The 16,074-nt window shown below is 36.3% G+C and overlaps 2 protein-coding genes across 10 annotated transcripts in view; both read right to left on the reverse strand.

Moving 5' to 3' along the window:
- Window positions 1-3,800: 3,800 nt before the first annotated feature.
- ddx51 (DEAD (Asp-Glu-Ala-Asp) box polypeptide 51) lies at window positions 3,801-9,629 on the reverse strand. Its single transcript, XM_043246223.1, has 15 exons — window positions 9,275-9,629; window positions 8,354-8,532; window positions 8,118-8,268; window positions 7,816-7,961; window positions 7,445-7,516; window positions 7,239-7,345; window positions 7,049-7,157; window positions 6,228-6,283; window positions 5,801-5,978; window positions 5,603-5,718; window positions 4,667-4,783; window positions 4,419-4,524; window positions 4,272-4,334; window positions 3,894-4,028; window positions 3,801-3,812 (listed from the first exon to the last, which is right to left on the reverse strand). Exons 1-15 carry the CDS (start codon window positions 9,627-9,629, stop codon window positions 3,801-3,803), a joined length of 1,902 nt encoding a protein of 633 aa, XP_043102158.1.
- Window positions 9,630-11,705: 2,076 nt separating this feature from the next.
- The window catches only part of aak1a (AP2 associated kinase 1a), a 37,790-nt gene continuing 33,421 nt past the window's right edge, over window positions 11,706-16,074 (reverse strand). For all 9 annotated transcript variants that reach the window (XM_043246244.1, XM_043246243.1, XM_043246245.1 and 6 more), the window contains one exon: window positions 11,706-13,568. In XM_043246244.1, the coding sequence (XP_043102179.1) occupies window positions 12,862-13,568 (707 nt within the window). In that variant the 3' untranslated portion in view covers window positions 11,706-12,861. The remainder of the gene's footprint in view (window positions 13,569-16,074) is intronic.

Below are 16,074 nucleotides of genomic sequence, written 5' to 3' on the forward strand. Positions count from 1 at the left end.
AGGTATTTGAAAAAAACATCTTATTAAGACATTATTTAGAATGATAAATCGTATTAATATGCAATTATGTAGTCCACCATCATCTGTCATCAAGTCTGAGCATCTCAAAATATATATGTATATATATATGTATATATATATATGTGTGTGTGTGTGTGTGTGTGTGTGTGTATTTTTATATTTTAAATACATTTCTATTGTTGTTTTCTGGGTGTGTCATTAAAACCTGCAGTTCTTCCACCTTAATTTACTCCGTACTTTTTATTGACATGACTACTAAACAAATACTAGATAAAATACAAAAAAAAACAGCGAGCGTGCCTGTGAACAGAACATGTGAAGCAGGATCAAACGGAGGGTTTTAGGTTAAAGCTCATATCTAGATCATATCAGTGTGATGTGGAGTTATTAATCATGTTCACTAGACACTTTAAACGGAAGGAAAAGCGTTAACACTGTAACGTTACTGCTACTGTACCTTAAAACCGGAAAAAAAAACATAACGTTACTGTACGAAAGATTTCTCTGTATGAGAAAATATTATTACAATAATACAAACAAGCCACACATGGTGTAAAGCCGTTTGAAATCTAAACCCATTTAGTATTAAACAGCTTTTGTTTTGATAGCACGCTTGCTAATGCAGCTACTGTTACTAACGTTATCATCATCATACTTCCCAGACTAGCATCACACCACATCCCACCAGCTGATTCACGTTATGTATCACGGTTAAATTGCTCTTACCGGCGTTAAATGTGCAGGTTTCGTCAGGAACAGAGATGAAGCATGGACATAGCGACATTCAAGTCTTTCCGGGATGAAATCACAATAAACTGCAGTGTTTTGCGTTGAACCGCAACGCGCATGCGCGCTTCGTTGGGATTCACTTGTTTTTTTTATTGCAATAATACAACAACAAAGATTACAAAACGTAAAAAACAGACAGAGCAGAACAATACGTACTTGGGATGTACTTTTGTTCAGGAAACGCTGTCTTCGTCGCCTAAAGTTGTTTTTGAGGCGCTACAGGTGCAGTTTCCTACATCTAAATGAAACTAACAGAAGTTGTTGTGACTTTTCACCACTCGCATTGAAAGACACAAATGATTTAAATGGTCAATTTATACATGGGCTTACTGAGAAGATATTGATAAATATGGCAGCATTCAAACGGCACCTATTTGCAAAATAGGTCAATTAGTCATTCTTGAGACATGGGAAACAACAGGTCCAGCAAGTTCTATTAGATGTAAAAAATGTAATATTTTCTATTTTAAATGTTATGGATTATTAAAAGAATGCATTTAACACAAATACCCCACTTTACTTTAATTTTAAACCAAACAACACAACATTTAAGATGCCCATAGAGAAGGGTTCTTGTTTTATGAATAGCAACACTTAATAGTATCTCATATCAAAGCAAGGTTTTTTTTTCAGTGGTTTCAAAGTCGTGTCCACACTTTTTGTCAACACCATCATTCATTAAAATGTAATAAAATCAGGTACTATAAGCTACAGTTAATCTCTGCAGAGTACATCACTGTCCGACAAATCCTAATGTTAAAATTTTCTGTCACAACCATGATATGTCAAAATATCATCTTCCAATTTCTAAAATTATTTGAAATATTCAGATCGTTTTATTCCCCCGAAACAGGTTCTATTAGCGTCTAGCATTAACAGAAAAATCAAAATGGCTGCCACGTGAACCGTTTTTGTGAAAAGGCAAATTTGTCAACGCCGTCAGACGTCACCAAAATACGATTTGTGCTCCAGTGATATATAAAGCTATTTAAATGTGACTCTTGAATAAAAGCTTTATAAACAAAAATATGCTCACTGTTGTAATACAGTAATTGATTTAATGTATTTGACGGTTAAATGACTACAAATTGAGGTTTTCGTCCACTGTCGGATGATTATTTCGATATTTCATTGTGATATTTTATATTTGTTGTTGGTCACGTGTGAAAGTCAACATTAAATGTGTTCTGAAATCTTGCTGTTAAAGCTGGAATCATATTTCAACAAGGTAAAAGCTCATTTTAAAAAAAAAAAAAAAAAAAAGAATTAAAACAGCGAGTAGCTTTTTACATATAAGATACACGAATGACTGAAATGTTTGAAATATTACACTCCAAACTGACATTTATGAATTCATCCATTCGGTCAAAATGTTGAAAACAGAAAACCAAGAAGACTGATTTTCTTCCTTGGGACCGGTGAAGGTATGTTTGGCGTAGAAACCATCTCTCCATCATGCAGCCACTCGCAATGTTAAGCGATGATCTCTAGCCACACATGTGCTTCATTTCTTTCACTAGTTCTGACTGTATGTTTTTTATACTTGACATGGCATTACTCAAAGCCTCTCTGGGTTCTTACAGAAGTATATAATGTGACATTTTAATTCAAAACGCTATAAGGATTTGTACATTTTATTAAAAAAAAACATTTGCAACTTATTTTATTACAGTCCAGGCATACATTTTTTTGAGAAACACTGAAAAACAAACAGGTGTACAGCTCAGGTCAGTTCCACCTCAGAATCGCTTCCTCGCCTTTTCCTCCTTAAAAAAAGAAGAGATATCAATATTAGCATTACGGCTGAAAAACTGAAACATGAAAAAATGGCAAAAAAAAAAAACTTTACGTATAGTTATGTATAAGGTACATCAATTCAACTGTGGCTATGTAACAGGATTGTGCATACTGAAATGCACACGAAAACGTTCAGATAGCCACCATTATAATACAGATGGTATATTACACATATATATACCATATATATACCACATGATCAAATGTCCTCTTTATTGAGCTATTCATAAACTTGAAAGAAACTTCACATGGTCATAAAGAGATGTCAATACACCAACAGCTTAATTTAACAGCAAAAAAATAATACAATAAACATTCACTAATGGAAAATGTACCAAAAATGTTCATTACTGATCATAAAAATCTAATAAATGTAAACATAAAATCATGTTATGTGTTTTTAATTTGCCTAGGGGTGTGATTTATTTCTGTTTGTTCACCATAAGTTGCACAATTCCTAGTTTTTACTTCCAGAAACCACTTATGTCTACCGAATTTCAATCTAAACCATATATAGTAAGATATCTTTATAGTGAACCAATTAACAAGATTTCCTATAGCATTTTCTTTTTTCACTGTACAATTCAGAATGTGCTTATATACTTATGGTAGCAAACCTCAATAATAAAGACAATCTATCAGTATTATTTAACCACATCAACATTAGATGACCAAAATAATAATAATAATAATAATAATGAATTAATATTTAAAATACCAACTACAATATTGTGTTGAATGAAAATAAATAACAAATTTAATGGACAATCATTTACCCCACAGCCTTGGGCCACATACTTATACTTACCTATATATTTTATATCAGAAAAGTCCATTTTATTTTATGATTTGAATATTTAATTTTAAATGGGTATTTGAAAATAATGTGATAGAAATTCTGAGGGTGCTTTTTAGTTTATTTTAAATGATAAATATGTCTAAATAAAACATAAGTGAATGAAGTACAAAAGTCATTCAAAATTAATAACATTATTTAGAATATGATGTGATCAAATGAACTTTCAATGATTAAGTAGAACATACTGTAATGGACTAATAAGATTCCCTATGTGGGTTTGTGCCTACCTAATACCTAAACTATCGCACTAACTATTAATAAGCAGCAAATTAGGAATTTATTGAGGGAAAAGTCATACTAGTGTTCCTCATAATGCAGGTTCCCTAAACAAATATCAAGCTTTGTCCTATGGGAGAATCACTCATGTAATTGAGGAACAGGCTCACGTCTGGAAAACGCGACAATAAGGTCTCAGCTTGGCTTTTACCTTCACGACTCCGCCGAGCTCAGCCAGAGTTTGCTCATAGCGGGGCTCCATGCTTCTAAGAATTCCATCTTTTATAATGTGCTTCTTTATGCCAGGACTGCCCGCATCCCTCACCATCTTCAGGAAACACGTCTCCTGCGAGATAAACGAAACCTGTTCAAGCCCAACTCTGCTGGCAATCAGAACATTAGAACATATCTCAACCAGTCGGTCACTCAAAACGATTTCACAAACTGATTTTTGCCCATAATACATTTATACTGAATAAAATGGACTAAAGTGACTGACTTGGAGCAACTCACACACACACACACACACACACACACACAAAATTCACAAATGCTGAATTGGAAATTCCACTTCTGAAATAAATCTGACCTGCAACTTTAAAGGAAGGTGAAGGCTGAGCCGCCCTTCCCTGCTCTCGCTGTTCTGCCCACCCTGCGAATGAAAACACTCATCAAATACATCAGATGCATACGATCAACGTAATACCCACATATATCGCGCTTATTTTGTATTGACTTGCCTGTGAATGTATGTTCGGATGTACTGAGGAGCATCGTAATTAATGACACATTTTACGCCGGCGATATCAATACCTCTGGCAGCGGCGTCTGTGCTTATTAACCTGACATGAAAAAAAAAAATATCAGCAATATTTCATCGTTAGGTACACCATGCAGGATGTCATGATGGTAGCAGGTTAGTATAAATCCTTTCGGGTTCGGCTGCTCCTGAACACTTCGAGCGGATACAGAAAGCATACATACAGCGGGATCTTTCCTTGTTCGAAGTCCTTCAGTGTTTTTTGTCGTTCACTCGGGCTCAGTTTAGAGGAAAACTCGGCTACTTCCACACCGCCGAACAGCTTCACGAGCAAATACAGTCTGAGAGACAAAGTTACAGAAATAAATGGTTTGTCTTTGATTTAATACATTTCAGGCATAGCTAAAACCGAAGAATAGCACTCTCTTTCATGTTAATGTCTACAATGTTGCCACAATGTATTTATAATCAAAATGTAACGAGTATAAATAAACAATTCTCATTTCAGATCTCAAAACATATCTTGTGTAACAGATTTTTTTAATAAGCATCGAACTTTAGTTTGCAAAAATGCATATTTAAAGATATGTCTTCCAGTAAACAAATTAGTTTATGGAATAATGTTTCTTCTTGTGACACTGAATAATGATGCTTAAAATAAAGTTTTACATCACAGGAATAAATAAAAGTTTAGAAATGCATATAAAATTAAACATTATGTATGTAACTATGTAAAGAATGCTTAAAACAGTAAATTTAATATTTGTACAGTATTTTCCAAATAAATGCAGCCTTGGTAAAAATATAAAACATTACAAAGATTTTACTGACGAACTTTGAATAGTAGTCTAAATATGCAAGTCATATTAACAATGACATATACTGTACTGTAATAAGCGTATATCAATACCTATCAATACATTAAGCTAAAACAATTAATGTTATATAATATATCCCATGCAGAGACATACATGTGCACTTTTAATTAAAATTAATATTAGAATTATAATGAAGACTTAATTTATTGCTAGTTTAATTAGGCGTTTCTTTTCTTTTTTTTCAATTTGCAATTAATTTAGTCATGGCACGGATCCCTGGATGCAAATATATACAGTAACCCTTCATATGCGTCGTGCTAAAGCTTAAAAATCCATCCTTACCGGTGAGCCGCTTCTCTGGAGTTCGTGAAGCACAAAACAGGCCTGAACTTGAGCCACAGCAGGAAGTGAATGATGATGAGCGGTTTATTGCTTAGGGAGCAGGGAACATAATACTCCTGCGTAAGACATTTCCATACGTTAAAGACGGGCAAAGAGGATCTGTTACCAGTTTGGATCATATGGTGTCTGTTAACTCACTGCGAGACCCTGAGGGAAGTTAAAAACGTCCTGGCTCTGTGCGCTGGCCTCCGTACCGCTGTGTGTGGAACTGAAGAGTCGAGGCTGGTGCAGATCCAGCAGCTGCAGCTTCTCAGGGTTTTGGGTGAGAGTGGCGGAAAACAGCAGCTTCTGTAGAGGAATCTGTGGAGGACTCAAACTGACACACACACACACACAAACGGACGTAAACACCGAGCTGCTTGTTTTAGACTGGTCATGCAGTCAGGGGTTCTTGTTTTGAGAGGCGAGGAAGACTGAGGGTCACCGGGTTGGCTGATATTTTGGGTGAAAACGAGCAATGGATAAAGATGACATTCTACCTTGCCACTGTGATCGGTCCGGGCAGGGTTCTCCTGAAGACAGAAGTCTGTGTGTCGCCTGGGCTTCTGTACACTGCTTTGGTCACCTGAGAGCCCACGACTGATGCATGCTGTCAATCATCCTGTCCGCCTCGTCAATAATCTACAACATACACATGGCATTGCAAAGCTGTCTTCCCACTTTTCATACAGAGATACCATAATACATGCACGAACATCTGACTTCACTAGCGGTTGACCAATAGGGATTTTTTTCTTTTTTTTTTCCCAAGAAAGATAAGAATGTACAGTGATGAAGGCTGAAATATTAGATGTATATTTTGTAGAGGGGACAAAATGGCAATCTTCATCTGAGTAAGAATGACTTCAGAAAGATGGCCGAATCATAATGTTACTTTTACACAGAGATTGGTCTGTAAAACATGTTGACTTCAGCAAACATGTTTGCATTGTGTGCTAATGATAACACTCAAAAACAGGCAAAGAGCAATTAAAAAATTTTTTTGCATGCCTGTAACTTAAGAAGCACTGAAGATATCTTAATGCCCTTTGAGATACTGAGTCTTAGAAAACTTTTCTTTCGAGGTCCTATATTGTTCAGTTACAGAGATATTGGAATTTCAATATGGCTCCAGGAATAAATCGCTAAACGGTACACATTTTCAGTGTTCAAAAAAAACAAAAAGGGGGTCACAAAAATATGACACTTGTTTTCTTTTAAAGACCTAAAGCCACTAAACCCCAATTTTGATTTACTAGGGTCACAATATTAGGCATATATCAATCAATCAATCAATTATTTTTATTTATATAGTCCAACACAGGTTGTATATATATATAATTTTTGTTCTTTTTTCGAATTACAGTAGTTCACTGAAAACACTGTTAGAGTTGTCCTGATGCTCACCAGGAATCGTAGATGTTGTAGACTGAAGTTGCTGTTTTTGTTGATGTGATCCACCAGCCGGCCTGGTGTGGCCACCACAATGTCAGCCGAACTGTGACTAACACCTCCTCTGTACAAAGTCACAATGTTTAAATGAAGAATATCTGACTTACAGTCCTTCAAGTTCATAACGAGCCAACAACATCCTCACCTGATTTCAGAAAGCGCTGTTTGCTCTGCAGGAAAGGATTTTTGGCCTGTGATCATCACCACCTTAAGACCGGTGCCCTCGGTGTATGTGCTAAACACCTTTGACACCTGTGGGTTTGAAAAAGAAGATGAATGTTGAATGTTGATGGATATGTACATAACTAGACACAATTAACTGACAAATGATCAGTGATTAATAATCGTTACCTGTTGCGCTAACTCCTTGGTTGGAAGTACAGCGAGCGCACGGACCTCACGCACCACGCGCTTGGACAGCGCCTGCATTAATAAACATGCCACATACACATATCTATTAAACTCAACGAGATTTGCTTCTTGAGCAGGTTAAGAATCATTTCTGAAAGATCACGTGACACTGAAGACTAGAGTAATGGTGCTAAAAATCCAGCAATATTTCCCAACATTTTATGTACTCCAATGCCCATCTAATGCAGCCTTGATGAACATAAACCTATCAAATCCAAAAGGCTACGTCATCCAAGCTCAAGAGCGCATAATCTCTAACCAGTTCCAAAGCAAATATGAGCTTGAATGCGGTTCGCTGTTTGTGCCTGTACCTGTACAACGGGTATCACGAACGCCAGTGTTTTTCCACTTCCTGTAGGAGCAGACACACAGATGTCTCTGGGTCTGTAGCCACCTGGGCCGAGCAGCAGCCCTGAGCTCACGCTCTCTAGGATGGCAGGGATGACCTCGGCTTGAACTGCAAACACAAACCATGCTTTGCAACCTTCATATGCATCCCTGTACCATGGGTTCTTGAAATTAAGGATAAAACCGACTGCTTGTCAGTTAGGCCCCATTGTAAGTTAGTGCATTGTGTTTAATACAATACCAATTAATCATCGCTCCATTTTACCTGGAAAGAAGCTCTTTATTCCGTTGGTTTCTAGTTTCTTCAGCAGTGTGGGACAGATGCCTGGCACCTCAGTCATGGGAATGAGGTTGCTCTTAATGTCTCTTTGAATGACGTCAGGCCGTACCAACCATTGAGGCAACACTCTTTTAACCTATAAATGTGCAAAAAACATTTCCTTACAAGACACAGCACTCGACAGAGTTTAATTCAGAAATGAGTGATATTTTCCCCCCTACCTTTTGCACAGTCTTCTCCTCAAGCCCCCAGGATGCGGAAGGTGGTCTGGGAGGAGCCGTTCTCTTCCTTTGGCTCCTGATTGGCCGCAGGCTCTTCAGTCGTCTTATTATTTCCTCTAGGCCACTTTCACTTGTTTCTGTGATCTCTATAGATTTCTCTTTATCAGATTCTTCATCTGCTGAAATAAATAATACATTTCTGTTAAACGCCTTCCACAAAAAGAGCGGAGGAGGATAGAGCGTGAAACTCTTCAGTGTTTTGTTTTTCATTCAAATACATGATGTTAATGCTCCAAACTTTAAAAAGGGTTATTTGACCGTGATGTTAATGTTAAATACATATCAAAATAATTAATATACCCATAATAGGATTGGTGACAGGGTTGGAACATTTCTTGTTAATTATTTTTGTAAATGCTAAGTTGTATTTATTAATAAATATATATTGTACAAAGTAAAAAACAAAAAAACTAAACAAAACTCTGGAAACAGGGTTAAACGCTTGAGCTTGATAAATGCAGCAAAGACTAAATTTGTATCTAAAAACTGAGTGTGGAATATTAATTACATTTGTCTTACTGTTAATCCTCAAATATATCAGTTCTTGATTATTTAAAATCGATGTATATTGTTTCATTTAAAAAAAAATGGGGATAGTTAATGCCATAACAGGAAAGCAAAAAATATTAAATTATTTTTTGATGTAATGTCAAATTTGATATAATAAATAAAAAAATATATATAAATATTATTTATGCTAGATAATATTTTGTCTAACGTATCTAATCATTCTCTCTCAAAGAAATATGGGATTTATGCTTTTATTATTTAAAGAAATGTAATGGGATACAAACTTGTATTCTATTTGTTTGGCCCACCAAATCATCAAGCTTTAACAACAAACAGACATAGCAGCATTACCTCTATTTGTGTTCTTGTTTTCAGCAGACAATGTCTTCTGTTTTTTCTTCTTTTTAGTCGAACTGGCAACTTCATCACTGATATCAGTTTTTCTCTCTTTTTTACTCTTCTTTGTTTTACGCTGAACTCCCTCTGTCTCCGTCTCTGCTTCTTCCCGATTCCTTTTCTTCTCTTCTTTATCACCCTGGCGGTCCCCATCTTCATCAGCTCTGTTTGAGATGCTCTGCAGTTCTCTGGCTTTGACCTGCTCCTGTAGTTTAGCCAGTAAAGCTCTGGAGCGAGACTCTCTGCAGTATTCCCCGTCCTCCTCATCCCCTAAATACCTGATCACAGCATGTAACACATAAATACACATGATGACAAACGAGACACCATGTTAAAAAAAAATTAACACTTTTTTCGTAACCTTAAGATTGTAAGATAAATTGATTGTGTAAAGTAAAGGTATGTTTTTAATTTTTTATTATTTCTTTTGCGGTTTACAGCTACGTGAACTTAATTTGAAATATAATAGTACATTCAATTTCAAGTCGCATATATAATAATTATTCAATAATTAGAAGTAAATTTACGATTAAGCCTCCTGTGCCAGACTATAAAGGCAGAAGTGCGATTTAGTATGCAATGAGATTGAGAGCCACTACTTATGATTAAACTAGTAAAATAATTTACGAGACAACTACGAACTATGTTTACATGCAGCTAGCACTATATATTGTTATGTAAATACATACCTATTTATCGTAAACAGTGCCATTATTGTAACTCCTGGCTCGTGTCAGCGCCACGCGGACCTTTATTTCAAGCACTCAGTCATAAATCGTGAAACTATTATATATATCTATGTACGGGTTTTAGAAATATAATGTATAAACTGTAGAGTGAATAGTTCAGTTGACCACGTGGGTAAGTGAGCGCTGTTTTCGGTCGCGCGTTGATGACGTAACGAACCTACCATAAAAGCAGAGGGTTGCGGTTTAGGCGTCATTTTTTAATAAGTCAGGTATGTGTCGCTAATTTTCCATTTTATCTGTGTATCATTATGGATTGACCTAAAACACTATTGTCGCGCAGAACACGTCCGCGTGGAAGAACCAATGTCATGACAAATCAGACCGCCAGGTGTCGGCGTTTAGTTATTTTCTTTGGTTAGTTTCTCGTTCCCTCAACTCTTCAAACACACAACAAAAATGTCATTGTATTTTATAAGCGTATGTATCATCGAAGTAAGTAGTTGTCTACCTGAGAAACTATGCACAAGTGCACATAGGGCAAAGGCTGCTTTAAACGCGAAGAATGCTCACACCAAATGTTGATATTATTTATATAATAGAAGTTAACTGATGAAGAAAATCTATTTGTGGCATTACTTTTGAATGTGCATATATGTTCAATCAATGTCAAAATGAATGTTTGCAAATGTAAACTAATATTTCCTACATTGCGCAATTTAATGTTTTTACCAATTGGACGCAAATATCGATTTTCATCAATAAGTCGTCTCTCAAAAATCATTCTAATATGCTGATTTGCTGTAGCAAGCGATGCAACACAACGGCACCTTTTAAACAGGTTTCGTTTATTATTACGTACACATTCTACACCAGTTAGTGTTTTGCATAACTCAAGTATTTTCGAAAGACAAGTGCTTCCAGATTCATTCAAAAGGCCACCAAACAATCATGGCTGCTTAAACGTTACACATAAAAAAATATGAACGACCCCCAATCTCAAACTCATATAAAACACCTTTCCACAAACAGCAGTGTGGACACAAAACTAAAAGCCACCCCTTGCAATAAAAACCCTTATCTCGTGACTCTTAAGTGTCAGTGAAAAAGTGTGTGATGCATCTGATGAAATCCTATGCGGCAAAAGAAACGTGTTTCGTGGGATCACACTGAATCTGAGCACATCCCCATATGTTGGTATTAATATCTGATTTGTGACAAGCAGAGATAACAGCGTGTTGGTTCTAGAGCTGCCTGTGTTTAAACGTAATAAAGGGAATGTGCAGTGTGCATCGATAACTACAACACAGATATTACACTGAACAGAATATAAGTCACATTCTATTAAAGTCGTGTATGCGATATAATCCAGCATCAATTGGATTTAATGTCCAGCTGTTTTAATATGAGCCCAGCACTATGAAAAACATCAGGAGAGTAATTTTAAACACTGCATACAAGCAGTTGCATGAATATATCGGTGTCGCTTGTACACTATTTAGAGCTTACTTTTTCATTGGCTTTCATGCTAAACATGATTATCAGGAAAATACTCAACCGGGGCAAACTCCCATGGCGAAAAATGGAAAAAAGGCCCTGCAACATATGGTTAATCTAAAAGGTTTTTGAAAAAATTGATTTTAAAACTGTCAGACATGATTTTTCAAAATCGCAATACATTCAGGTTTTTGCAGGCATCATCTCTAGTGACATTTTTAGTGAAGGCAAAGTTTGACAGTTGCACGCTTTCCACATTCATCTGTGCAAATACATATAGCTGTAATATCGAATCTGACAGGCTTAATTTGTCCAGGTCACATTTGACGCTTAAATTGGAAGAAAATATTTCTTGAATATATGAAAAATTAAGTTCATTTAGGACTATTGAGGTCCAATTTATATATGTGTGTGTGTGTGTGGTGTATATTTATGCGTATATGCAAGTACACACACTGCATGTATATATTTATGAAAAATGTGAGGTTTATATATTATATTTGATATAATATTCATATTTTCAAAATATATGCTGTATGTGTGTCTGGACATATACAGTAATGTACGTAGTACACACACACACACACACACACACACAGCATGCTACGCACAATCACGAATAATTGTTTGACAGCATTTTATCTTAAATATAATAATAATATAAAGCACCTTTGTGAAGTACACATAGTAGGGCATGTGGAAAAAAAATTAAGGAGTGAAAAGTACTGAACTTGCTGATTTTAATAAACAAAAACAAAAAAGTAAAAAAAATAGTAATAAAAAAAAGGAAAAATAATTTGGAGGGCAACTTTTAATGAAAATATTGAAATCTGGTGCTTAAAACCTGTTTTCTTTCACATTTGGAATAAAATGTGACCTGGATATGAAGGTAAATAATTCATTTAAAATGTAAAAAGTATTTAGTGCGTTTCGAGAAACAAAATCATCATCATATATCTTATACATATATTCCCGTTAGTTTTTTTAAAGATGTATGACTCTGCCAGATTTGAGCAATACAAAACGGCCTAGTATACCATGATAGCAGATGGCGAATAATACCAACATTTTATAATAGTGGAAATCATTTTAAAGCTCATGCTCATGATAGCCAACCTTTTAGTAAAAGAGAAACGCCGAATCAGGCTGCGGTAGATACGCAGGACAGCACGAGAACGATCTGAGGTAGCAAAAGATGTCACACAATCGAACGCTGACCCAGAGAAAGACAGCCGGAGGCCATAAATGTGCTTCATTCTTCAATAAATTACACTCAGTATACAGCATTTTATTATGTTAAGCTCGAATCTTTTTTGGGGGGGGAAAGTAGTACGGTCGGGTTTCACAGAGTCCGTTCTCTCAGCGTTTATCGAGACGGCCCTTAAGATGGAAGGGTGCCGAGACGAAGGGGTCAGCGGACGTCCCATCAGACGCCAGGCTGTGGTCAGTGTCCGTGTTCACAGGGTCTTCGTAGTGTCTGGAATACTTAGAAAGTGCCTGGGGTCGAAAGGGCAGGGGGCTCACTTGGCCGAGGATGCTCTGGTCAAGAGAAGAACCTGGATGGGGGTGTAAAAATCTCGGCTGGGCCGCCGGATTGGTGTAAACCTTCCCAGAAGCCTCCTTCTTTCTACCAAAGGGCGCCTGGAGGAAAATATCGGGCTGCTGAGGCTGAGCCGGAAGACGAGGAAACGGCGCATTGGCGAACACATCCACGTCTTGGTCCTGTCCGATTCCAAACGGAGCTTTGGAGAAGACGTCGGCGCTTGCATCCGTGCCTTGTGAAGAGCGGCTCTGAGGAGCCAGCGAGGGTCCCTCGGATTGGGAAGACATCTGGAGGTTTCTGGAAGACGCCGGACTTTGGTCGTCATCGTCGTCCGAGTCTTGAAGTAGCGGCCTGGAGCCACTGCAGTCCAGACTTGGCGTTTCTTCGCCGCTCACCTGTGACCTCCCTCCTTCTTTTTCTCCATCTTCTTCGTCGCTGGAATGAAGACAGCCCTCCTCCGCAGGGTCCTCCTGGTCACCTCCCTCCAAATGTGATCCGTATCCATCGCTCACGCTTCTGGGTTCTGCAGAACAGAAAAGCGTAAAATAGAAATTCATAGTTAGAGATGTTTTCACCAATACAATATGTATGAATCCAACAGCAGGGACAATAAATGATAGTGACCAAAATGTTTCCAAAACTAAAAAGTTATTTAAATAAATCCACAGAATAAAAAGAAAAAGCTAAATATTGGTGCAGCTTGTGCTTCTTCTACGGGACGGTTCACCCAAAAATGTATATTCTGTCATCATTTAGTCATCAGTTAAATTTTTTGTTTTGTCACTAAACACAAAAGGAGGAATTATGAATTCATTATGAATTGAATTAAATCGATTAAATGTGATTACTCTCACCCAAAATGCACATTTTAATTTACATTATATTTATGTGAATATATATATATATTTATGTGAATATATATATATATATATATATATTTATGTGAATATATATATATATATATATATATATTTATAATATATATATATATATATATATATATATATATATATATATATATTTTTTTTTTTTTTTTTATTTCAGTATATATTTGAAAATATTTATTATGCATATACATTTACATGCTTTTTTTTGTTCTGTAAAATTATAATACATTTGCATGGAAGCATGTTTACTGAAGCTGTATTTGAGAGCTTAAGCCAAATTTAAGTCATTACATCCTTGAATCTGGACATGGATTGAGGTTCAGGAGAGACGTTGAGAAGTCAATCACCCTTTTGATCCTCCAGTTCTCAAAAAATGGTCATTAATCATTCACAAAAGAAATCTGGCTATTAGGTTCCACTCTCCTTGACTCAAAGCGCTTATTGGTAGCCCACCGAGATGTTCATTATCTATTATTATCTCTTCATGACTTACATGAGAATATAGTTAGGAATAATTTCTATGGTCCTTCTGTTCTGTGAAGCTTGAAAGCTCCAAACGCCAATGTAATTCAATCAGGGAGAAATAAAAAAAAAAAAAATCTCCTTTTGTGTTCCACGTCAAACAGGTTTGGAACAATATTACGGTTTGACACGATGACAGAATCGACTTTATTAAAATGTATTTTTTTTGGCTGAACTGTTCCTTAAGATGAGGTTCTGGGGTAAACAACTGAATAAAACACAAATGATTAAGCAACTATTTACACAAGATGGCTGCACAATGAAGCAATACGGCACAAATAAAGCACATTCTACAACAGTATAAACCACAGAAATACAGTACTACTGAGTAAAACCACGAACAGTCGACGTCTAGGACAGCTACCACTGACAAACACAGACCTTGTTTCCAAAACGGTCACTATTATCCCTTCAATAAACCAAACGCATTTCTGAGAAACGTCAGAGTCCAATGGCCATAAACAAATAAACCGACAGGAAGAGCTACTTATTTTCTGAAGGCTGTCAATTTAATAGGCAAGTTTCAAAGCGATTGCTATATTAACGAACAGCCTTGCATTTCGTTATCCATTTAGTTTTGATGTGAAAGTTTCTCTAGCAACAGTCAGCTGACCAGAACGAGCGCCGAAGGCCATGGAAACAAGGAGGTTACAGAAAACACAATGACTGAACTGAGATCAGAGCACAGACGTGATGCAAGTCTTACCTTCAGGACGAAGGGAACGGTTGGCGTTAAACTCAGGATTAATGCAGCAGCGCACGGAGACTTAGTTAAGACATTGTAAAATATGCTTTTGTTTGCAAATGTATGCCACTAAACCTAAAGCTTAAAGGAACACACCACTTTTTCAGACTCCCCTTAAACGGTTAAACAGTTGAGTTTTACCGTTTCTGAATCCATTCAGCTGATCTCTGGGTCTGGCCTAGCACTTTTAGCTGCAGCTTAGCATAGATCGTTAGCATCGTTGCAGTTTTCGAGGCTGATATAACAAGGAACTGTACTCTAATTCCGGTGTGATAATCAAGCCATACCATAGGATATTACTCAGTGCCTCAAAATAGTCCCCTGCTACCTGAACATGCACTGAATTTCTCTCATTTAAAACAACCTCATGGGTCACGTCCGGTATTCTTACGTAGAACATGAAATTACATTTTAAGAAAAGTCTCCATTTTGTCCATTGAAAAGACGAAGGGTGGAAATGACGACAGGGTTTTTATTTGTAAGGAATTTTAAATATGGATAAATATTTTGAATGGATGCAGATTGTCAGAAGTCACAGAACTATATATTTATATATTTTGCATCATTAAAAAAATAACATTATTCACCAAAGTCATAATGAAGGAGTCCATAAATGCATCAGCGAGTTAGAAATACATTTGATTAAAAACTGGTATATTGTGAAATATTACATTTATAGATGAATTTTCAATGTTTACAAACGCACTTCCTGTTGAGCCAAATTTTCAGCATCATTGATCCTTAAGAGACATTTCTGATAATTATCAGTGCAATTTTTTTTATATATACTTTTTTTATACTTGTCATTTTTTTTATCAGTCTGAATAAAAGCTGAATTTATTATTTTTTTAAATCCTACCGGCCAAAAATTCTGA

Source organism: Puntigrus tetrazona, chromosome 8 (genome assembly GCF_018831695.1).
Source record: "Puntigrus tetrazona isolate hp1 chromosome 8, ASM1883169v1, whole genome shotgun sequence".
Taxonomy (NCBI): domain Eukaryota; kingdom Metazoa; phylum Chordata; class Actinopteri; order Cypriniformes; family Cyprinidae; genus Puntigrus; species Puntigrus tetrazona.

Bases quoted from the DNA above. Each gene is read 5' to 3' on its own strand.
- ddx51 (XM_043246223.1), bottom strand. From the start codon at position 9,629: ATGTGTATTTATGTGTTACATGCTGTGATCAGGTATTTAGGGGATGAG. The intron at 7,346-7,444 runs GTAACGATTATT...TCAAACCCACAG, and splicing joins CCAAGGAGTTAGCGCAACAG to GTGTCAAAGGTGTTTAGCAC. The intron at 4,525-4,666 runs GTATGTATGCTT...TTTTCATGTCAG, and splicing joins GAACAAGGAAAGATCCCGCT to GTTAATAAGCACAGACGCCG.